Source organism: Anomaloglossus baeobatrachus, chromosome 3 (genome assembly GCF_048569485.1).
Source record: "Anomaloglossus baeobatrachus isolate aAnoBae1 chromosome 3, aAnoBae1.hap1, whole genome shotgun sequence".
In the NCBI taxonomy this organism is placed as follows: Eukaryota; Metazoa; Chordata; class Amphibia; order Anura; family Aromobatidae; genus Anomaloglossus; species Anomaloglossus baeobatrachus.
In genome coordinates, this window is record NC_134355.1 from 161,555,151 (window position 1) to 161,580,964 (window position 25,814).

Consider the following 25,814-nt stretch of genomic DNA (forward strand, 5'->3'; position numbering starts at 1 on the left):
CCACCATCCTTCAACCCACTTTCGGGGTGTTGGCACTTCTTATAGCCTAGGCCAGTCATGGCGAACCTATTACAGGCCGAGTGCCCAAAATGTAGCCCTAAACCCATTTTTTTTTCCGAAGTGCCAACCAATCCTATTATGTAAATAATTGATTGTAACCTTACCTTTGTCGTCTTCTCTTCTCTTCAGCAGGGGGCATCACACTCATGCGTGCTTACCACACATTGAAGCTCAGCCACTGTCCTTTCCAGACACAGCAGTTGGATTGATCTTTCTGGAAAAAATTGCAGCATATTAGACAGAGATTTTAGCATGGAATGCAATCAGATTTCACCCTGTAATCCACATCTACATTTTAAAGTGTGAACATCTTGAAATCCCATAAAGATGTACGAGTTGCTCCACTCCCCTTTCATTGTGTAGTTATGTCCCCCTTCCTGGGCCACTTCCTTGTAAACATGTCCCCCATCCTGATTTATATTTCGACCATTCTGGTATATTTGTCCCCATCATGGCCCCATTCTGGTAAATGTACCCTATGTACCCTATCCCAGCATATTCCCCATCCTGGTAAATGTACGCTATCCCAGCATGTACCCCATTCCTGGTAAATGTCCTCCATTCTGGTAAATGTACCCCATCTTGGCAAATGTACCCCATCATTGTAAATGTATCCCATCCTGGCATGTTCCCCCATGCTGTTAAATGACCCCATCCTGGTAAATGTACCCCATCCAGGCATGTTCCCTTATCCTGGTAAATGTCCCCTTTCCTGGTAAACGTACCCCATCCTGGTAAATGTACCCCATCCTAATAAATGTCACCCTTCCTGCTAAATGTTCCCTATCCTGGCATGTTTCCTCATCCTGACATGTTCATGTACCCCCATCCTGGCATGTTTCCCCCCCATCCTTTCATGTTTCCCTCCCATCCTGGTAAATGTTTCCCCCATCCTGGTAAATGTACCCCTTCCTGGCATGTTCCCCTTCCTGCTAAATGTACCCCATACTGGCATGTTTCCCACCATCCTTGCAACCATGTTTCCTCCCATCCTTGCAGCCATGTTTCCCCCATCCTTGCAGTCATGTTTCCCCCACCTTTGCATGTTACCCCCATCCTTGCAGCCATGTTTCCCCCATCCTTGCAGCCATGTTTCCCCCATCCTTGCTCGTTTCCCCCATCTTTGCACGTTTCTCTCCATCTTTGCACGTTTCCCCCATCCTTGCACGCTTCCCCCATCCTTGCACGCTTCCCCCATCCTTGCAGCCATGTTTGCCCCGTGCTCTGTTTGCCCCGTGCTCTGTTTGTTTGCCCCGTGCTCTGTTTGTTTGCCCCATGCTCTGTATGCCCCGTGCTCTGTTTGTTTGCCCCGTGCTCTGTTTGCCCCGTGCTCTGTTTGCCCCGTGCTTTGTTTGCCCCGTGCTCTGTTTGCCCCGTGCTCTGTTTGTCCCGTGCTCTCCATGTTTGCCCCGTGCTCTGTATGCCCCGTGCTCTGTATGCCCCGTGCTGTTTGTTTGCCCCGTGCTCTGTTTGCCCCATGCTCTGTATACCCCGTGCTCTGTATGCCCCGTGCTCTGTTTACCCCATGCTCTGTTTGCCCCATGCTCTGTATGCCCCGTGCTCTGTTTGCCCCGTGCTCTGTTTGTTTGCCCCGTGCTCTGTATACCCCGTGCTCTGTATGCCCCGTGCTCTGTTTACCCCGTGCTCTGTTTGCCCCATGCTCTGTATGCCCCGTGTTCTGTTTGTCCCGTGCTCTGTTTGTTTGCCCCGTGCTCTGTTTGTTTGCCCCGTGCTCTGTTTGTTTGCCCCATGCTCTGTTTGTTTGCCCCGTGCTCTGTTTGCCCCGTCCTCTGTTTCTTTGCCCCGTCCTCTGTTTGTTTGCCCTGTGCTCTGTTTGTTTGCCCCGTGCTCTGTTTGTTTGCCCTGTTCTCTGTTTGCCCTGTTCTCTGTTTGTTTGCCCTGTTCTCTGTTTGTTTGCCCCATGTTCTGTTTGCACCGTGCTCTGTTTGTTTGCCCCGTGCTCTGTTTCCTCCGTGCTCTGTTTGTTTGCCCCGTGCTCTGTTTGTTTGCCACGTGCTTTGTTTGCCCCGTGCTCTGTTTGTTTGCCCCGTGCTGTCACTGTTCCCCACATCTTGGCACAGCCGCACACAGCTTAAAAATAAAAAAAAAAAAATAATAAAAAAAACTTACCTTCCAGCACTCGCTCCACCGCTGTGCGCCGCTGGGTCCTCAGTCAGTTCCTGCGCGGCCACAAGACGCCGACGCCGCTTTCTGACGCTTCTCCATCTCCTAGGCAACAGGCCTGCGGCCTAGGAGAGGAGGCGTGTCAGAGGGAGGAGAAATGTCTCCTCTGCTCCAACACCACTTTGAACTGCTGGCGCGATCACACCGACAGTTCAAAGTGGTTAAATGTGGAGACGGCACACGTGCCATAGGTTTGCCATCACTGGCCTAGGCCATATTTATGTAGAGCAACAATTCTTTTCTTCAGATCTTTTCTTTGCATAAGGTGCCATGTTGGATTTCCAGTGACCAGTATGAGAGTGTGTCTGCGATAACACGAAATGTAACACACCTGTTCCCCATTCACATCTGAGGCCTTGTAACACTAATGACTAATTTGACACCGGAACTTAAAAATGCATAATTGGGCACAATTTGGCCATTTTCACTTAGGGATGTACTCACTTTTGTTGCCAGTGGTTTAGACATTAATGTCCAGGTGTTGAATTATTTAGAGGGCACCAAATTTACACTCATATACAAGCTGTACATTGACTACTTTACATTGTACCAAAGTGTCATATCTTCCGTGTTGTACCATGAAAAGATATATTTAAATATTTACAAAAATAGGATTGGTGTACTCGCTTTTGTGATATATTGTATATGACATAAAATTCATTTCCACCATTTTTTTCAAAAGTTCTTTACTGTTTTTATACCCATAGTCTGGTATAGCATATTTGGTCTTGCATTTTTCTATGGTATAGTATTTACAGTATGTGGCATGTTAGTAAGGTATACATTTGATACTTTTTATTTATAAAAATGCTGAAAAACTTAGACTTTCTGCAAAATTGTGGCAACTGCACACAGAGCGATAAAGAGCCCATAGCACCATTGCAGCCAGGCATACTATAAAGAGATAATGTACTGTCAATTTGAAGATCCATAGGCAGAGACGAGACTAGTCGAGCTCCATTCCCGGCAGCCCCACTAGCACTGCAGCAGATGATTGACAGATCTCTCAACATGATTGACGGATCTCTCAACATTTACACACTGGAGCTTTTCAGAGTACAGTATACAGTAGGGAAAATTAGTATTTAAAACACTGCCGGTTTTGCAAGTTTTCTTCACCTACAAAGAATGGAGAGGTCTGAAATTTTTTTTGTAGGTACATTTCAACTGTAACAGACAAAATCTCAAAAAAAAAATCCAGATAAATCACATTGTATGATTTTCAAATAATGAATTTGCATTTTCTTGCATGAACTAAGTACCTTCTTATTCATTTTATAAGATGCACCCCAATTTAGAGATAAAAAAGTATAAAAAAAAGAAAAGGGGTCCGTCTTATACTCCGGTGGTGTCTTACGAGATGGAGGGTGGCAGCGGTGATAGAGCGTGGTCACAGAAGACAGAAGCAGTCCTGGATTAGGGTGATGCTGCAGGCGCTGCAGTGGGGGTTGTGCTGGCTGCAGTGGGGGCTTTGCTGGCTGCGCTGGGGGCTGTGCTGGGCGGTGCAACGGGTGTCACAGATGCTCTGTCGGCTGTGGGCTTCAAAGAAATGGCGCCCAGTGTCGGCGCATGCGCAGATATTAAGCTCTGGGCTCAGTGACAAGCCGAAAACTCATCTGTGCACACACCACCTCCGGGCGTCATTTACCTTAAGTCTGCTGCTGGGAGATCAATGGGCCGGAGGCGGCAAGTACACAGATGAGATCTTGAGCTGAGAGTTCCATCTGCGCATGCGCCAATTCCCGGCGCCATTATTCGAAGACCACACCACCGACAGACCATCTCATCCACCGCACCACCCTACTCCACACAGCCCCCACGCAGCCAACAGAGCCCCCACCGCAGGCAGCACAGCCCCCACAGCAGCTAGCACAGCTCCCATTCTCCACTTCCCAGTAAGCTAGATTCGCATTATATGACGCACCCTTCATTTTTCTCCCAAATTTTTGGGAGGATAAGTGAGTCTTGTAATCCGAAAAATATGATATGTCATACAGTAGTAAAACAGAGCTTAATATTTGGTACAGAAACCTTTGTTTGCAATTACAGAGGCCAGACATTTCCTGTAATTCTTGACCAAGTTTCCACACACTGCAGCAGGGATTTTGGCCCACTCCACCATACAGACCTTCTCCAGATCCTTCAGGTTTCGGGGTTTTTGTTGGGCAGCATTGAGTTTCAGCTCCCTCCAAAGATTTTCTATAGAGTTCAGGTCTGGACCCTGGCTAGGTTAGTCCAGGACCTTGAAATGCTTCTTATGGAGCCACTCCTTAGTTGCCTTAACTGTGTGTTTCGGGTCATTGTCATGCCGAGCCATAACCCATCTTCAATGCTTTTACTGAGGGAAAGAGATTGTTGGCCAAAATCTCATGATTCTTGATCCTATCCATCCTCCCTTCAGTATGGTGCAGTCATTCTGTCCCCTTTGCAGAATAGCAACTAAAAGTATGATGTTTCCACCCCAATGCTTCATGGTTGGGACAGTGTTCTTAGGGGAGTTGATACCAGAAAGATCTCTTTTGGTCTCATCTGACCATATGACCTTCTCCCATGCCTCCTCTGGATCATCCAGATGGTCATTGGGGAACTTCAAAGGGGTATGGACATGTGTTGGCGTGAGCAGGGAGATCATGCGTGCCCTGCAGGATTTTAATAATGACGGCATAGTGTGTTACTAACTGTAATCTTTGAGACTGTTGTCACATGTCTCTTCAGGTCATTGACCAGGTCCTCCTGTGTAGTTTTGGGCTGATTCCTAACCTTTCTCAAAATCATGATTACCTCACAAGGTGAGATCTTGCATGGAACCCTAGACCGAGTAAGATTAACAGTCATCTTGTGTACTACCACTGTGGGATAAAAGTAGAGAGCGAGAAGTGTATAGAAGTGGACCCTTTGGACCACAGAGGGAACCGAACTTGCACTTTGGATAGAGGGGCTTGACTAAGTGCCCGCCGCGAGGAGAACGCCAGGTGCCACTACCAGGGCAGAGAGGGGAATTGTGGCAGCTGAGCAGGACTGGGCGACACCAGGACTGCGGGAACAGCAACTTAGAGCAGCACAAGGGGCACAGCCCTGAAGGGGAACAGGTAGGATAGGCACCAGCAGACATCAGGCCCAAGACACCAGGTGCAGGACATCAGTCACGGATCATCAGCTGGTACAGTTTATCAGGTGGCCCCAGTTGTCAAGCACGGATCATCAGCTGGCAGAGGTCATATGGCACAGGTCCCAGACTTGTATGGGTGCGAGTGATGAGAGAGTCGCAGACAATCGTAGCATGCTGCAATTTTTTCCTCAGTCCGATTAGAGCTGAAAAAAAAATTTGGAGATCTGAGCTGCAGCATTGTCTTAAATGGGGCCGAGTGCAATGCAAGATTTTCTCGCATTGCACTCATGTGAGTCATACACCAATGTGACTCTACCCTTATACAGAGCTCATAAATATGCTGGACTACCTGGCAGCACGCCAAGTAGTCCTCTAATGTCCTCTAATCTACTTCTGATTAAAAAGTGATTTTATCAAAACTACACTAAGCAGCCCAGTTAGTGACATCGCTGGAATCAGGACCTCTGTCCCTACATTATGCAGCTCTCATATTAGGTGTTAAAACCTGGTGACAGATTTCCTTTAATTCAGAACAAGGATTAAAAAAAGATATCTATTGATTTATGGCCTCTGACATGCTCCATGAAGCACTGGAGCTGCTAGCAGGTCACAATTCGTCAGACACCGATGGGAGCGACCCTGGAAACAGAAGAAGATGGTGGAAGATATAGGACAGGGGGCAGGGAACTTAAAATTAAAGCACTACTCCAGCTCTGAAATTAAAAAAAGCTGGAGTTGTGAGGAACCCCATATTTGCAGGTTAAAATTTTGTTTTTTTTACATGACAGGTTCCCTTTAAGGAGTGTTTAATTTTGCCCAAGACGTCTGCTACTTAGAGTAGGTTGCAAAAAGATGGTATCATTATTTTTATGTCTTTATCATCTGTTGTCCTATTATACAAATCCACTGTTGCTAGAAAACAACATTTATAATTAAAGGGAACCTGTCAGGTGCAATATGAACCCAGAACTACAGGGGTGTACTAACATGCTATCCAATGCAGCATCACCAGCGGTGTCACTGCTGCTCTGAATGGCCAGCACTTCCGGTTATGTGCAGTATGAAGCTGGGTGTACGCGTCCCGGCTTCAGATAGATCTACTGTGCATGACTGGAAGTGCCGGGACTACGGATCAGTGGTGTCAGTGAACGCAGGTACGTGCTTCACCGCTGGTGATACTGCATTTAATAGCATGTTAGCACGCCCCTGTGGGCGTACTGCCACACTAAAAAGGTGGGATGAGCACAGGAACTAACCTTGCGACTGGTCTCTGAGCTCATTAGCATATCATAAAAGATCTTTAGAAATACTTTTTCTAAAGATCCCTTTATCTATACTAGTGTATACAGGGACAGTTAGGTAGAGATTTGCAATATGCACCCAGAACTGCTCGTGGTTCTGGGTGCATATTACACCTGACAGGTTCCCTTTAGGCCTCTGCCACACTCACGTGAATTTCACGCACGTGCCGAGAGACACGTATTTTCCCTGCGTGTTGCGTGCAGGTAAGTACGTGTCTCTAGTACGTGCGTGACACGTGTGTTCTACGTGTGCTATCCGCGATAGCACACGTAGAATCAGTAATTATTATACTCACCTGGTCCTTCCTGCTGCCGCGCTGCTGTCCGTGGTGCTGATCCTCGGTCTCCAGCCCTCCCGTCTCCCCGCTGCTGCTGCTGGCAGGCAGTGAAGTGAATATTCTATGAGATTAATGAGCGGCGGTCGGCAGCAAGAGGCAGCAGCGGCAGAGACAGGAGGGCTGGAGAAGGTGAGTAAATGTTTTGTTTTTTTTTCACTGACATGTGTGTTTTCTCCGGCGCGTGTCACACGGGACCGCATCCACACTACACCCGTGTGGTACGGGTGCGGGCCGTGTAACACCCGTGCTGCCGGAGAAAACACTGACATGTCAGCGCTTTGAAAATCGCACACACGTACAAACGCACACGGACACACGTTCCGTGTGGTTTTACGTGTGTGTGCCTGCTACAATTGGGTAGCATTGGTTAAAGTGTCTCCGTGCCGCCGGTACGTGTAAAAAATGACAAACACGTGCCGGAGGCACGGATGTGTGGCGCAGGCCTAAGGCCTCTGCCACACTCACGTGAATTTCACGCACGTGCCGAGAGACACGTATTTTCCCTGCGTGTTGCGTGCAGGTAAGTACGTGTCTCTGGTACGTGCGTGACACGTGTGTTCTACGTGTGCTATCCGCGATAGCACACGTACAATCAGTAATTATTATACTCACCTGGTCCTTCCTGCTGCCGCGCTGCTGTCCGTGGTGCTGATCCTCGGTCTCCAGCCCTCCCGTCTCCCCGCTGCTGCTGCTGGCAGGCAGTGAAGTGAATATTCTATGAGATTAATGAGCGGCGGTCGGCAGCAAGAGGCAGCAGCGGCAGAGACAGGAGGGCTGGAGAAGGTGAGTAAATGTTTTGTTTTTTTTTCACTGACATGTGTGTTTTCTCCGGCGCGTGTCACACGGGACCGCATCCACACTACACCCGTGTGGTACGGGTGCGGGCCGTGTAACACCCGTGCTGCCGGAGAAAACACTGACATGTCAGCGCTTTGAAAATCGCACACACGTACAAACGCACACGGACACACGTTCCGTGTGGTTTTACGTGTGTGTGCCTGCTACAATAGGGTAGCATTGGTTAAAGTGTCTCCGTGCCGCCGGTACGTGTAAAAAATGACAAACACGTGCCGGAGGCACGGATGTGTGGCGCAGGCCTAAAGTAGTATGTGGTGTAAAAGATAAAACAGGAAACCTTTATATGTGGCACAGGATACTACACAAAGGCTTCTAAAATTAGAATGGCAGTTAGGCCTTCCAAAATTCAGTGACAGTTAGGCCTCATTTAGAAGTGATATTTCTGGCATGCAAAAAATCCCAGACCTACTGTATTTTCCTGCTTTGGATCAGATTGTCAGCAGTTTGGTCAATGTGTCAGTTTTAATCACCAGACTTTATGCAAAAAAACTGATGGAAGTTTCTCAAACTTCTATTAAACAGGCTGTGTAAAACAGACAGCCCACAGATGGCATCCGAATGATATCCGTTTTTTTTTCATTAACCCATACACTTGGATTTTGCAAAATGATTGATGACTTGGATTAATATTGGACATTTCCATACCTTGGGCAAACTACTTAGTCCTCAAAAATACACAGACATGAGAGCAGCCCCCTAAACTTTAATGGGTATGTGTTCTGTGAAAAACTCAAGACAAGTACCTGAAAAATGGACATGTTAAGGAGGCTGTACAGAAATCTGCAGACATGTAAATAGTTATCGTATGGATCACATATCACTTTCAGAGAATATAATGCTACAATTATTGTTCTTTGTTACAACTTAGAGATCTGCAGGGAGGAGGCTAGAACAAGGCAAAAATCTTTTTCTTAGAGTGGTTGTAGACATTATGCTAAATTTATTCCCTGTGTAAAATAATACAGAACTCTAACTGAAGCCTACATTGTATCACGGCTGACAAGACTTAATTGAGGTCAGGAGGCCCATATTGTAATTGATTAGAAAAAAGAAATGAGCAAAATTACAATTTTAATTAAAGAATTGTCACTGAATAATTAGTATTACTCTCATTTAAAAAAAATATGTAAGCAAATTTTCAGAGAGGAAGAAGACTAGAATTCTAGTGCCAGCTATTGGGGGTAGCAATCCTAAGGGGTACTTTACACATTGCGACATCGCAAGCCAATGCTGCGATGTCGAGCGCGATAGTCCCCGCCCCCGTCGCCGCAGCGATATCTTGTGATTGCTGCCGTAGCGAACATTATCGCTACGGCAGCTTCACATGGACTTACCTGCCCTGCGACATCGCTATGGCCAGCAACCCGCCTCCTTCCTAAGGGGGCAAGTCATGCGGCGTCACAGCAACGTCACACAGCAGGCGGCCAATAGAAGCGGAGGGGCAGAGATGAGCGGGACGTAAACACCCCGCCCACCTCCTTCCTTCCGCATTGCAGCCGGGACGCAGGTAAGGAGAAATTCCTCGCTCCTGCGGCTTCACACACAATGATGTGTGCTGCCGTAGGAACGAGGAACAACATCGTACCGTCGCTGCTGCAAAATTATGGAAATGTCGGACCCTACACTGATCATACGATAACGACGCTTTTCCGCTCGTTAATCGTATGTAAAAGGATTCACATACTGCGATGTCGACAGCGACGCCGGATGTGCGTCGATTTCGATTTGACCCCACCGACATCACACCTGCGATGTCGCAACGTGCAAAGTACCCCTAATAGTAATTTCTCAACTATTTAACCCCTTCACCCCTCAGCCTCTTTTCACATTCCTCACCAGGGCAATTTTTCAATTTTGACCGGTGTTATTTTATGGTGTAATAACGCTGGACGCTTCAACGGATCCCAGTGATTCTGGGATAGTTTTTTTGTGACATATTGTATGTCATGTTAGTGGCACATTAAGGGCTCATGTCCACTTGCGATTTTCATGTGCGAGTGTGATCCGATAAAAAATCAGATTGTACTCGCATCAGTGGTAATCTATGGGACAGTATCCTCTTGCTTAATTTTCTATGGCACGAATTGTGCTCTCGGTGCAATTGCAGCATGCTGCGTTTTGTAGCGAGTCTCAGCTAACACCCCCCCATGCAACCCTATGGGAGTGTGTGAAACATCGCACTGCACTCGCATGTTATGTTATACGCAGAGACAGACAGCGGAGGAGATGGGGAGAAAGTGCTCCCTCCCTCTACTCCGCACCTGTGACGTGATCCCAAGATCAGATTACAGTCGTATGACACTCGGCTGACACGCGCAGCAGAGGGTCATTAGCACATCGCTTCCAATGCTCTCACATTGGAAGCGGTACGCAAGTGGACGAGAGCCCTTAGGATAAAAGTTTTCATATTTATTTTTTAAAAACATCAAAAATTTGGCAAAATTTTGCAGTTTTCAAATTTTGAATTTTTCTGCCCTTAAACCAAAGAGATATGTCAAACAAAATAGTTACTAAATAACATTTACAACATGTCTGCTTTACATCAGCACAATTTTTGAAACATTTTTTTATAGGAAATTAGAAGAGTTAAAGGTTTATTGGCAATTAATCATTTTTAGATGAAAGTTTACTCATTCATTTCTTTAAGGACCACATCACATTTGAAGTGACTTTCAGTGGCCTATATGACAGAAAATACCCAAAAGTGACACCATTCTAAAGACTGCACCCATCAAAGTTCTCAAAAATACATCCAAGAACTTTATTAACCTTTCAGGTGCTTCACAGGAGCAAAAGCAATGTGGAAGAAAAATAAATGTTTACTTTATTTGCACAAAAATGTTGCTTTAGCTCTAAATTTTGCATTTTAACAAGGGTAACAGAAGTAGTTGCACTGTGCAATTTGTTCTGCAATTTCTCCTGAGTACCAGGGATTCTCCATATGTTATGGAATACTACTGTTTGAGCGCACGATAGGGCTGGAAAAGTAAAGAGCGGCATTTGACTTTTTAAATGCAAAATTGGCTAGAATTGTTAGCAGACACGCACCATGTTGTGTTTGGAGAGCCCCTGGCGTGCCTAGACAGTGGAAACCCCCCACCAAGTGACCAGATTTTGTAAACTACACCCCTCAAGAAGGCCACGGGAGCAGTTACAGCCACGCTGGAGACGTATAACACGCTTGCACCTTTCCCCCATCCCTTCTACCACAATTTTTAAATGCTGGACTCTGGTCTCCATAGTCTTACAAGGGGACCAGTGTCCAGCCAGATACTCGGGATCGATTCTGGGCCAGAACCGTTTTGTTTTTTCTAAACCTGGTTAGACACGCCGATCCCGGATGTCTGTGAGTCTTCCCACCACTATAAATTACTAAGAAAACGTATTTGACAAAAAGAAACACACAAAAAAGTATGTTTTTGTGATGCATTTTCTAGCACAAGGTGCGTTTTTCAACCAGAAAGTGTGTTTTGGAGTGATAACATAAAATTGCAGTGTGCGCACATACCTTCATAGAAAATTATTTTTTTTTGCATTGCTGTATTATTTTTTTCACTGACGGAGCTGTATGATGGCTTATTTTTTACAAGGCTTTATATATGACTTTATGATCGTGTTTTATTCACTTTTTTGTCACCTGTATGTTGAAAAGACATTTTGCTACATTTTTTTTTTTTAATGTTTACGATGTTCACTGAAGGAGTTAATCAGTGTGACAATTTTATAGATAGGGTTGTTCCGGACCAAATATGAGTACTTTTCTGTATATATTTTTTTACATAAAAATATGAATTTTTGGTGTAATGGTTTTTCATTTTTTTGTTCTTTAATTCCAGTTTGTTTTTTTTTATAATTACAATTTCTTTTACATATTTTTAGTTTTTAACATTTTTTATTTAGTCCCTATATGGACATTAACTTTTACTGCTCTGATCACTGGTTTAATGTAATGCAATAAATTATACCTGTCAGTGCTGTACTGATACAAGCCTCTGAGACCATGCACTTGGCATGGTCTCACGGGATTGCCGTAGCTGGGTGAACCGGAGGTGGTCATGACAACCTCAGATTGCCATGGCAATGATCAGGCTGTCGTGATCATATCGCAGGGGTCCTGATCGCTTGGGAAAGGGATTGTACTACCTCTCCCACCCCATAGATGTTACAGTTGATATGGATCCCAGCATTTATGGGGGTTAAACAGCCAAAGGCAGTGCGGGTATTGGTAAAACTCAAAAATTGGGCCAGACAAAATTGTTTACACCCTCAGCTTAATATTTGGTTGCGCATCCTTTGGAATAAATAACTGCACTCAATCACTTCCTATTTCCATCAACAAGGATTTTCGTATATAACCTAAAGCCAGTGCTATATGGCTATATCAGGCTGATTTTCTACATATCTGTAGTGGACAGCTCTTATATATAGGTTTTGAAATCCAAGAAAGTAAAGTTTATAAAATTGGCAGCTTCTTGCGTGACAGCAGCTGAGAATCAGATAATATCTGGGGGGTATTCATATTTATCCCCTCCCTCTGCTGGAATTAGCATAAGCATTATAGAATCAATTTACTTTTACTTGCAGGACCTGTGTGAGGTCATACTCATGTGACCAGAAGGGGCGGGGCCTCAGCCAACAAAGCTGATACTGGTCAAATGGGTATGACCTCAGCACAGGTCCTGCAAGTAAAAGTAAATCGATTGTATAATAGAACTCTGAATACCCCCCCAGCTATTATCTGATCCTCAGCTGCTGTCACTCAAGAATCTGCCGATTTTATAAACTTTACTTTCTTGGATTTGAAAACCCATACATCCGAGCTGACCACTGCAGGTATGTAGAGAATCAGCCTGATAGTGCCAGTATAGCAGTGACTTTAGGTTATATTGGAAAATCCTGGTGATTGGTTCCCTTTAATACACCACCAATACCCCTATCAAGATAGTGGTCCATTAAGACACCTTAAAGCACCACTCCACGGTTTTCTTTTTAATCTCGCTGCTGGAGTGGTGCTTTAAATGTAAGTCCTCTTCCCCAAGTCTTAAACTTGCCTGCTGCCATCTTCATCTTTATCCAGCGTCGCTGCAGTCGGTCTCCAGAGACTTAAGTCATGCTGGCAGCACTGGTGTTTCATGGAGCGCACCTGAGGTCACACATCAGTGCAAAACACTATGAGAGCTTCATTCTGGCTTCAATCTGCCTCTCAGAGGCTTGTATTGAGAGCTTGTGCCGTAACTGTGGCTTCCGGCTACTCAGAAGTTACAGGCACAAGATAGCGTTGTAGGATTAGAACAATGCTGAAAAGAGGTGCAGCCGTTGGAGGATGAGTATAAGACTGGAGGAAGGGGAATGGGGTGATCACTCCAGCGCTGAAAAAACCCCAAAACATTGGAGTGGTGCTTTAAATAATGTAAATCCTGCAGGGAAGGATGGTACATAATATCCATTACTATTTTGACACTGGAATTGTGCTTATTGCTCACATCCATGTTGTATTGTGTTTCAGAAACAAAAACAGAGCAGAACGACTGAAGGTAAGCAAATTTTTTCCTTATTTTCACTGAAATGTAACTATTTTTGCTCAATAATGAGGAGGCAGTTTGATTGCCTAGCACAGTGATTGCTATCCTATGACACGTGTGCTGAGCCATTTTTGCTGACATATGAGGCAGAGGCAGGGCGTTGCATCACGGTCTATAAGACAAACCACGGCCGCTAGTGATTTTTCTAGAACTGCATGTGTGACGCCCTGGACTATCAGGTCGTCACAGGGTTTTGTGCAATCTGCCCTTCTGTGCAAACTCCACCTCCTCCTTGGTTAGGGGTCCCCAACTACATGGTGTTGCCTACAACATCTAATTAAAATCCTAGGTACACTCTTCACCACACCCACCAGACACACCAGTGGACGGCCTGAGTGGAATAGGGTCGCCCACTTGGGGGGTTGGTAAGGGGAGGTCAGGAGTGTCAGGAGTCAGAAAGGGAGAGTGAAGTGTAGGAGGTGAAAGAGAGAGGAGTTCAGGATCCGGGATCCTTGGAAGCAACTAGGTAGCAGACGGTGGTCTGGGCCTAGTAGGAGCTGGACCCCCGGTCACAGGGGATCGTGACAAGGGGCACGGAACTGTCGAGGAGGACAGCCGACGGCCTTGTACCATCACCGGGCTGGGACCAGGGCACGACGGGGTACGTGGACCCTAGGTCAGAGAGTAGCTTCAGGCAACCTGACAATTTACTTGACGAGAACGGAGCCTTCAAGATATACTCTCCACCCACTCCAGAATCTGGGTACTAGTGCAACAAGAAGGATAGGACTTTCCACTAAAACGGTCCAGAAAATCCCAAGCGTGAACCCTGAGAGAAAGCTCCCACAGTTAAGCACACTGGGGAGCGGGACCCGACTAGTTCTACACTAACGGGACCAACTGACAAGAGAACTTAGTGCCAGGAAGAAGGTCACGGATAACCAGGCAACACCAGTGGGGACGGGACCCAAACTAGCTCCCCTCAGCTCCCCTCAGCGGCAGCGGTGTCCAGAACTTTGGTTTATCCAGTTGTCGGTGTCGGCTTTATGGACTGAGTGAGTACGCAAGTGACCACTTCACTCCCAATGGCACTCCCCAAACACCATCACCGAGTCCCGGGGCATTCCCCCTACCTGCGGAGGGTTCCAACATCTAGTTGCCCCACTTCATCGCCCCCGGGTACTCCCAACTGCAGCAGTGGTACTCCACCTTACCACACACCACAGGTGGCGTCATGAACTCTAAATATAATCCCCTGTAGATACTACCCTTCATTTCAGTGGCCGCACGACCCCCGGGTCCAGACGCCCCACGAGCCACCGCGGATCCGGATCCGAGCAGCCCGGCTGCTGGCATGGGGGCGACAGACCTTAAATTCCTGGCGTCACGAACAGGATATGAGCAGGACCCACTAACCTGGGTGACGGAGCCTTTAAGATATACTCTCCACCCACTCCAGAATCTGGGTACTAGTGCAACAAGGGGGATAGGACTTTCCACTAAAACGGTCCAGAAAATCCCAAGTGTGAACCCTGAGAGCAAGCTCCCACAGTTAACCACACTGGGGAGCGGGACCCGACTAGTTCTACACTAACGGGACCAACTAACAAGAGAACTTAGTGCCAGTAAGAAGGTCACGGATAACTAGGCAACACCAGTGGGGACGGGACCCAAACTAGCTCCCCTCAGCGGCAGTGGTGTCCAGAACTTTGGTTTATCCAGTTGTCGGTGTCGGCTTTATGGACTTAGTGAGTATGCAAGTGACCCCTTCCTCCCAATGGCACTCCCCAAACACCATCACTGAGTCCCGGGGAATTCCCCCTACCTGTGGAGGGTTGCAAAATCTAGTTGCCCCACTTCATCGCCCCCGGGTACTCCCAACTGCAGCAGTGGTACTCCACCTTACCACACACCACGGGTGGTGTCATGAACTCTAAATATAATCCCCTGTAAATACTACCCTTCATTTCAGTGGCCGCACGACCCCCGGGTCAAGATGCCCCTCGAGCCACCGCGGATCCGGATCCGAGCAGCCTGGCTGCTGGCATGGGGGCAACAGACCTCAAATTCCTAGCGTCACGAACAGGATACGAGCAGGACCCACTAACCTGGGTGACGTGCGTCTTGAAGACCGAAACCGCGAGTCAAGATCCCGTTTCCCTCCAATTCTGCCATCTTCCGCCATCTTTTGGCGCCAAAACGCCATCTTCTCTACAAAAGCGTGAAAAGCAGAAGCCCCGCCCTTCGTCCTGAGAATGAACCAGGAACCTGGAAGTTCCCAGAGGGCCACAGGACCAGAGAGACTGCTAAGTGAAAACCGAGGGGGCGTGACGGCATGTAGCAGCAGCGGAAGAGAAGCAGGGACGCCAGGACTCTGCCATAACATTCCTGGACAGTGCAGAGTCAAAATGGCAGAAAGGCGCGGCTGTTCAGCAGAGGATACAGCTCCTGGAGCAGCTTCACGGATGGAGACGCGGAGGATGGCCGTGGCGGTGCAAACCCTCGAGATTGGAGTTCCACGAGAGGAGTGGGTAACCGGTTACCCAGTCCCAGTTGATTTCCATAATCTGGCCGATGCGGCTGTGGGATCCGAGCCGCCCCTGCTCATGGCAAGCACTCAGCCGCCGTCACCTCCACCCTCCACCACGGCGGATCCCTCGACCCCGGATGGAGATGACCAGTCCGCGGCCTCTGAGCAGATTGACCCGGTTACCGTGGACTCGGAACCGGAGGTGATGGAGGAAGGCGATTTAGGTTCCAGTACCCCAGAAGCTGCATGGGAGCCACGTTTTGGAGGAAATGGCTGTCGGATGACTATCATCACAAGCACTAATGGCATTAGAGATAATGGAGGTGGAAGCAGAGTCCGCTTCGGATGAAGAGATCTTAGTTGATACTATGGAAGTAATGCCTATCTGCCGTCGCTGTGGTTTACCAGGGCACTTTGCAAGAGTGTGTCCAGGAGAACGTTAAAGGGACCGGAACCTGCAAGTTTTAAAGTTTTGTGGGGACTGTCACCTTTGTTGAACGTTCGCCAGTGTTCAAATGGAGGAGGCTGTCGGGGACCGGCTAAAGGGTTCCTGATGGAAGGTGACAGGAAAGTTCTGCTATGATTAGACGGCACCCTCCTTGTTGAACCTTTTTCCACTCTTTGTTCCAGGGAAAAGGCCACCAGGGCCTTGGATGGTACAGTGCTGGTAGACAGCACCAGGAGGCCCCGGTGGGGGTTGGTGCAATGGGCATCGGCTACCAGGTTGCTCAGGACTTCTACAGAGTCATCTATTACAACACCCGGTACCTTAACCTGGTCACGAACCCACCATAGGTATGCAGCGGGTCAGGTTGTTTGGGTGGTGGGTTAATGGGATCCGGGACATTGGGACTGGACTGTTGCAGGAAGAGGCTGCAACGGAGCAGGTTGAGCCTCCGCTACTAACTAAACAGGTAGCATTCCATCGTTGGAACGATGAACTCTAAATTACGTAGCGTTTAAGTGTCCAGCCTCCCTGATGTGGGAAGTATTTGTAAAAAAAAATGTTCCTTTTTTCCATTTTTGCAGTTAAAAAAAAATAAAATAAACCTGTGATGTCCTGTAGCTCGAGGACGAGCTACGATTAACCAAGGGGGAATGTGATGCCCTGGACTATCAGGTTATCACAGAGTATTGTGCAATCTGCCCTTCTATGCAATATCCACCTCCTCCTTAGTTAGGGGTCCCCAACTACATGGTGTTGCCTACAACAGCTAATTAAAATCCTAGGTACACAAATAGAATCTATGAAGAACTTCCATTCTTCTGGATTATGACTTATCTTCAGAGCTTCCATTAAACTGTTGATGTTCAATGCCACTAAGATTGCCTTTCATGAAGAAGTATTGGACAAGATCTCTATCATGGTTGGGGAACAAAGAAATCCAAACATCGCCCGCTAGGAGATTCTACTGCTGTAGCCTGAAACCTAAGAACTCAGCCTTACTCCTGGATAGATCCAAATCTCTAACAAGATCGTTCAGTTGACTTTGTGATATAAGTAGTGATGGACGGACCCGGACTGTAAAAGTCCGGATCCGTGCGAGTTCAAAAGTATCCGAGCGCTGACCCCAGGTCTGGAGTACTCGGGGAACTGTGGGTAACAACTGGCATCTGGCCACCTGAGTAATAAAAAAAATCAACGGAAAAGGAAAGACAATAAAAATAAATCAAGTGTTTCATACTCACCGGTCTCCACATGGATGTACACTACTTCCGGGGCCGCTCACTCTACTTCATTATCTTCATGCATATGCACTGCTTCCCCCGCCCACCAGCAGACCCCGTGTTTCTGATTCTGATTGGTTGCAGTCAGACAGCACCCCCACCCTATGCTGTCCCTAGACTATCCAGTAACTGAAAAAGAAATGGTATACTAACATGCAGGATTACCTCAAAAATATAAATGTGAAAAAAATATAAATCTTTGTTAGAATCCACAACAAAGACAAACCACAACAACAACAACATTAAAATAATTTAAAAAACATGTAGCAATTGAAAACACACCCTGAAAAACCATGTGACAAAATGGATGAAAAATGCACATACAATTTATAGTTTAGCATAAATACTTTCGGACAGAATGGTGTCCACAAGGATGGTCAATAAATCTCAAACATCTGATGTCGTTATGGCGCAAGAGAATCCCCACAGGACCATATCACATATAGAAAAGCTGCATAGAAGAAAATGAATAGGACACCTGTGCAACCCCAACATAATAATCAAGGTCTCATGGCAAATGAAGAGAAAGGGAGTGTGGGGGAATACCTGCTCCACGCGTATTGTCACAGCACAGTGTGGCTTTCTCAAGTGCTGAAGTCTCTATTCCCTACGCTATTCCTTACCTCTGGATTACCTCTGATGGTGGAGTCCTGTGCCTTACTGTACTCCTGAGTAAAGCTGATTTCTTCCTCCAGGAAAGGAATGGAAAGGAGTGTGATAGAAACACAGATGAGACATACAGGAATAACAGAAACACAGTCACACTGCAAACTTTCAGGAATAAACAGTAAGAAACTAAAGGGAAAACAAGAGAAGTAAAGCAGCAAAAAAGGGGACAATAAGTGTTAACACCACAACCACACACAACAATAATATCATAACCACCAGTAAGCCTAGACAAATCCACCTCTCCAGGCCAGCTACAGTCAAGCTATAGCTGGCACTTTAAGAACCGTCCATCCAGTATATATAGGAGGAGAGCAAATTTGATTGGCTCTCCCATAGCATGTGACCAAGGAGATTAACAAGAAGCCCAGCAGAGAAACTGTCATATGCGTGGAAAGGATTAGATGACACAGCGGTTGCAGTTTAGGTTGTTTACTCACTAAATTGCTCCTGCCATTGGACTGCCGGACTCCGATGTGATGGGCTCCAGCCGATCCCGGATAGTTCGGAGGTCAGGACCAGTGTTTCTTTCAGTTACTCCTTCCTCCCTGCACTGTGTAGTGTGAGTCCCTGTGGTTTGTTCCGTCCCCCTTCCTGTATAGCAGGCAGCGTGAGTCTATAGATGGAGCCGCCCTATGGTCATGACTCCTTGCTCTATGTGCTGCTTTGCCCTGGGTGCTGTGTGTGGGCTAGAAGACTTGAAATCCCCTGCCCGGCAGATTCTGCTGGTGGGACTTGCAGTGCCCACCAGCCTAGGGCTCCGCGCCCTGAAGTGTGCATCGGTCCTGAGGGAGCTATCAGCTCTCCCCTCAGCGACCGTGTCCTCCTACATCTTACTTGTTTCCTGGTTGCTGTCTAACTGATTGTGTGAGTGTGTCGCCTTGCTCCCCAAGTCTGTACTCACTCCTGCTCCTAGGACAAATTCTTCCAGCCTCCCGTCCCCAGGACCTCTCTCCTGCAGCACTGCTTTCTTCTGCCTCCTTAGACTGTCTGTCTGAAAAACCTTCTGACTCACCACTTCCCTCTCTCTCTGTGCTGCTCGCCGCTCCCCCCAGGTTCCTGAACTAGTGAGTTGAAGTTCCACTACATTCTTGATGGCTACCTTCCAAGTCTCTACCCTAGCCCAGTCCCAGCGAGAGGGCAACTAAAGGCCCCGTCACACACACAGATAAATCTTTGGCAGATCTGTGGTTGCAGTGAAATCATGGACATATTGTTCCATTTGTACACAGCCACAAATCTGGCACTGATTGTCCACAATTTCACTGTAACCACAGATCTCCCGCAAATTTATCTCTGTGTGTGACAGGGCCTTTACTGTGTGTTGTGGTGGATTGTGGTGGTTTTACCGGTGATGACCTTCTCCGTATCCGAGATGAATACTGCACCACTGTGAGGTGCAGTACCCTGTGGCAACTGAAGCCTCAGGGGCGCCACACTGCCATGATAGTCGATGAAGCTTGCAAAAACCACCTTGTGATAGGTACATGGTGAAATCTTCAGTAACTTATATTGAACACATTGTAAATGTTCTGATGTCCATAACCAGAGAACACTTAGGTCCTAATTCATCAGTTATCAACAGAATTCTTGAAATTTGCCAATTTTTGGCATTTTACTCTTCTCTTGACCAACTCACCTTTCTGAAAATGTCAGTCTCGATAAATCGAGGCCCAAGTTAGGTTTTGTGCCCACGTTGCGTTCTGTCCCTGCAGAAATTTCTGCAGCGATTTGAACAGCACACGTGCGCTTCAAATCGCTGCAAAAACAGTCCGTAATGAAAAGCCGATTTCATGTGCTCTGGATGCAGGCCCTCCCATAGACAGAGCGGGAGCTGCATCCAAAGCGCATGAAAGAAGTGACATGTTGCTTTTTAGAACGCAGTGCTTCGGCAGCAGCCGAAGCGCTGCGTTCTAATATGCCACGTGGGCATGGATTACGCACAATCTTCATAGATTGTGTTGGGGACGCAGGACGCATGCAGTTACGCTGCGGTGCAGAACCCAGCATGACTGCATGAAAATACGCTATGTGGGCACACAGCCTTACTGTGTACGTCTATAACTTTGGTGCTATGACTATTATTGCTTATGTTCCCATATTGCCTCACAGTGTACTTTTGTTATGAAAATAAAGATGCTTCCTTGGAAACAATTGCTGATGCTTTGTATACAGGATGAATGGTAACAGACCGAGAAATGTAAACATAAACACAGAATAGAAAGTGTGTCATTACCAAAGGTCCAGACTTCATTAATATTTAGACCTGTTGTAGAAATAGTTATTGACCACTTTTATCTCAGTCTTGCTAGTCATTCAGCAGTTTTTAGTAAGCATGTGGAAATTTAGAAATATCATGGACAAGTTTTTTTTAACACTACTTGGGGTCCATATACTGATCCATTAAAGAAGCACTCCCAATATTTTTTTTTATTTGCTAAACCTATCTACATTCAGTACAGACCAAAAAGTTTGGACACACCTTCTCATTCAAAGAGTTTTCTTTTATTTTCATGACTCTGAAAATTGTAGATTCACATTGAAGGCATCAAAACTATGAATTAACACATGTGGAGTGAAATACTTAACAAAAAGGTGTGAAACAACTGAAAATATGTCTTATATTCTAGGTTCTTCAAAGTAGCCACCTTTTTCTTTGATTACTGCTTTGCACACTCTTGGCATTCTCCTGATGAACTTCAAAAGGTAGTCACCGGAAAAGGTTTTCACTTAACAGGTGTGCCCTGTCAGGTTTAATAAGTGGAATTTCTTGCCTTATAAATGGGGTTGGGACCATCAGTTGTGTTGTGCAGAAGTCTGGTGGATACACAGCTGATAGTCCTACTGAATAGACTGTTAGATGGTTTTTTTCTTGCCATAATACAAATTCTAAGTAAAGAAAAACGAGTGGCCATCATTACTTTAAGAAATGAAGGTAAGTCAGTCCAAAAAATTGGGAAAACTTTGAAAGTGTCCCCAAGTTCTGTGGCAAAAACCATTAAACGCTACAAAGAAACTGGCTCACATGAGGACCGCCCCAGGAAAGGAAGACCAAGAGTCACCTCTGCTGTGGAGCATAAGTTTATCCGAGTCACCAGCCTCAGAAATCGCAGGTTAACGGCAGCTCAGATTAGAGACCAGGTCAATGCCACACAGCGGCAGACACATCTCTAGAACAACTGTTAAGACGAGACTTTGTGCAGTAGGCCTTCATGGTAAAATAGCTGCTAGGAAACCACTGCTAAGGACAGTCAACAAGCAGAAGAGACTTGTTTGGGCTAAAGAACACAAGGAATGGACATTAGACCAATGGAAATCTGTGCTTTGCTCTGATGAGTCTAAATTTGAGATCTTTGGATCCAACCACCGTGTCTTTGTGCGACACAGAAAAGGTGAGCAGATGGACATGCCTAGTTCCCACCGGGAAGCATAGAGGAGAAGGTGTGATGTTGTGTGGGTGCTTTGCTGGTGACACTGTTGGGGATTTATTCAAAATTGAAGGCATACTGAACCAGCATGGCTACCACAGCATCTTGCAGCGGCATGCTATTCCATCCGGTTTGCATTTAGTTGGACCATCATTTATTTTTCAACAGGACAATGACCCCAAACACACCTCCGGGCTGTGTAAGGGCTATTTGACTGAGAAGGTGAGTGATGGGGTGCTACGCCAGATGACCTGGCCTCCACAGTCACTAGACCTGAAACCAATCGAGATGGTTTGGGGTGAGCTGGACTGCAGAGTGAAGGCAAAAGGGCCAACAAGTGCTAAGCATCTCTGGGAACTCCTTCAAGACTGTTGGAAGACCATTTCCGGTGACTACCTCTTGAAGCTCATGAAGAGAATGCCAAGAGTGTGCAAAGCAGTAATCAAAGAAAAAGGTGGCTACTTTGAAGAACCTAGAATATAAGACATATTTTCAGTTGTTTCACACTTTTTTGTTAAATATTTCATTCCACATGTGTTAATTCATAGTTTTGATGCGTTCAACGTGAATCTACAATTTTCAGAGTCATGAAAATAAAGAAAGCTCTTTGAATGAGAAGGTGTGTCCAAACTTTTGGTCGGTACTGTATTTGTGTTGTCTAGTGCAAGTGCAATAAATAATTACTTATTTATTTAATGGATATTTAAAAGAACAATTTTCTCCTCAGATTGGCCCCTGTCGGTCTGGGCTGCTGTGTTATTTAATTAACCCTTCTGTGACAAGCACACCCCAATCTGGCAGAATACCAACCTAAGGGTCTGGTACACCTTGAGATTGAGCCTTTATAGTGGAGGGTTGGTGGTGTGAATCTTGGTTAAATTTATTTGACCGACAGTATTACATTTTGCCAAACCTTGAAAGAAGAGCTAATCTTCCCTATTAACATGTTTTTCCATTTCCTCCAATTTAAGCATGACCTGCTGATCCAGTTTACATATGTTGCCTTACTCCGCAGGTATTCCTTTGATTAAGGCTCTATTGGATCCATCATCAGTTATGTGCATCTTTTTATTACATACTATCTTGCTTGATAAAAGCACTGAGTAGGCTCGTATTAGACTTAAGGGTACTTTACGCGCTGCGATATCGGTACCGATATCGCTAGCGAGCGTACCCGCGCCTGTCAGTTGTGCGTCACGGGCAAATCACTGCCCGTGGCGCACAATATCGCTAACACCCGTCACACGGACTTACCTTCCCTGCGACGTTGCTCTGGCCGGCGACCCGCCTCCTTTCTAAGGGGGTGGTTCATGCGGCGTCACAGGGACGTCACACGGCAGCTGTCAAATAGAAGCGGAGGGGCAGAGATGAGCAGCCGTAACATCCCGCCCACCTCCTTCCTTCCTCATTGCCGGTGGACGAAGGTAAGGAGATGTTCGTCGTTCCTGCGGTGTCACACATAGCGAACTGACCAGACAACGATTTTTGGTAAATGAACGACCTCTCATATACCAACGATTTTTGTCTCTTTTGCAATCGTTTAAGGTCGCTCCACCCTGTCACATGCTGCGATGTCGCTAATGACGCCGGATGTGCGTCACAAACACTGAGACCCCGACGATATATCGTTAGCGATGTTGCAGCATGTAAATGGCCCTTTACAAGTAGGGAGTCAGAGGTTAGAGCTATGACTGATGTGCAGTGGCAACTGGCTTTAGAGGCTCCCAAACTGGTTTCCCTCAGCTGTTCCCAAAGGGCTATGCAATTACATAGAATACACCAAACATACTACATTGGAGCAAAACTGTACAGATTCCACCCTGGACACTCAATATGTGCCCCAAATGTCATGAGAAACCGATGACTATATTCCATCTATTATGGGGCTGCCCAGAGATTAGGAGTTACTGAGCCCAGGTAGATATATTCTAACATGACAATATATGGATGCTCGTTACAGAAAACGTTTATTTATTGACCATGAACAGTTCTCACTAACGCACTCACTCCTCCTGGAAGAAGCGGTTGTATACCGCGAAACGGCCGTCGGAGGTTCCCTTCTGGGCTGGCCTGGCTTCCCTGCACCACCACTGTGACTAGGTAAGCGCCCCACTCGCCCTGTGGTGATGGGCTAAAGTCATGACCTCTTGACTGATTTTTATACTGGTCTATACACACTGCCCACCTCCACTCCATTGAAAGGGCTTTATGGATTTTTTACACATACCTTCCCTGCCCGGTATTATCAGTCATCTGTATAAATTTAAGAGCTCTCCCTTCTATGAACTAAGCCACAGTGTAGGATTTTACAACACTTTGGTTGTGGTCCACGGGACCTAGGCATTCACTGGAGGTTTCCCTCTGGTCTGGCTCCCCTGCACCACCGCTATGAGCAGGCAAGCATTCTTTGTGATTTTTATATTTGCATAGGCTAATACATTATCTCCTGACCAGTTACTATATATGTAGCTCTCTTTTTTGAAGGGTCCCATTATACTCTGAGACCCCCCTTTTGTCTTGCCTAACTCTCTAAATCCATATATATATATATATATATATATATATATATATATATATATATATATATTTTGTGGATATTCTTAGCTCATGCCCTATTATACTGATTTCTAACAGAGTCTTTTATTGTGGTCCACGGGACTCAGGTATCTATTCCCACAATTTGTGCTTGAAATATCCTCTTTCCTACGTGTTGTTATTTATTGAGATTGAAAAATAAATTTTCTATTTTTTGCACCAGTACTCCTAGTGCTCTTATTTGTTTATATGCATTTGGAGTATGCTGTGTCGTGGCCACACTCGAGGGTTAACCTTATAACCGGTCCAGTGTGACCCATATGAGACTTCAAGCTATGACCATGAGGTTCTTTGTTTGGATACTGAGTTCTCATTAACTGTAGATAGGGCATTTCTGACCAAGATACTGTTTAATGCCTGGAAATGTGTGGATAGGTACGGGATGTCTCAAATACTACCCACCATTTATCACTGGAGTCAGAAGTGAATCTATCTCTTGCCTTCAAGAAAGATATTTCTATGTGCTGAGGTTGCCCTGACAAGTTATCTACAATTTCAGACAGATGGTAAACTCTCCTTTAATCTCCAGTGTGCCATCTTAATACCCAAGTGAGATAGGTCCGTGAGCTATGTGGGCTGTATGAGGGAACCAGTGGGGCCCGAACATAACCTAAGTTTCCCACCAGACTGCTAGTACTTATGTTGGGTAAAATACACTCCTTGTGGTTATTTAACACCAATTTGAAATTACCACACATCAGTATAAATTGTATACGATGAATGGTGAGATGAAAGTCATTCGACTAGACTCTGACGGGTGTAAATGGGTCTGAAAGAAACAAGGGAAAAAGGGGCTAATGGATCGAGAAATTGAAGGAACTGTCAATTTCGGTGTAGGAAGCCTGATGATATTGTGTTTCTCAGCCAAATGTTTTGGATATTTGACCAGAATCAATGGTGGTCTCAATGCTGAACCATATGTGAGGATCCTACAAGATGAGCTACTTCGTACACTCGAGTAGAATGGGTATGTCATAGTGTTCCAGCAATACAGCGACCCGAAGGATAATTCGAGATTGGCGAAAAAAATGGTTTAATGACAATGAAGCAGAGGTGCAGGATTGGCCCCCACAGTCAGCAGTCTTCAACCCAGTTGAACACTTGTGGAAAGTGTTGAAGAAAGTGAGTCGACCAGTGTGCAGCAATATTTGGAAAGTGTAGAAGAGGCATGGGATCAGATTTCGGTTGACACATGCTTGATTCTGATCTAGAGCATGCGAAGAAGGATTTAGGCAGTGCTGAAAGCTAAAGTTTGATTTTCAAAATACTAACAAAAAATAAATTAAAATTTAGATTTTTAAGAGCAAAACAGTAACAGTGCAGTGACATGACAAGAATCTGCATAGCTGATTATATTCAAAATAGTGGCAAGTCAAATTTATGTATGAGATAATCAAGATGATCAACGATAAAATGAATGTAGACTCACACTCAAAGCTATAGCGGATGGTGAGTTATGAAGCCTGAAAGTCAAAGGTTCAAAACATTGTTACCC

The 25,814-nt window shown here is 46.0% G+C and overlaps 1 protein-coding gene across 1 annotated transcript in view; it reads left to right on the top strand.

Moving 5' to 3' along the window:
- The window catches only part of CCDC170 (coiled-coil domain containing 170), a 199,444-nt gene that overhangs the window by 13,051 nt on the left and 160,579 nt on the right, over window positions 1-25,814 (top strand). Inside the window, exon 3 of the mRNA XM_075338162.1 lies at window positions 13,357-13,384. Within this exon, the coding sequence (XP_075194277.1) occupies window positions 13,357-13,384 (28 nt within the window). The remainder of the gene's footprint in view (window positions 1-13,356; window positions 13,385-25,814) is intronic.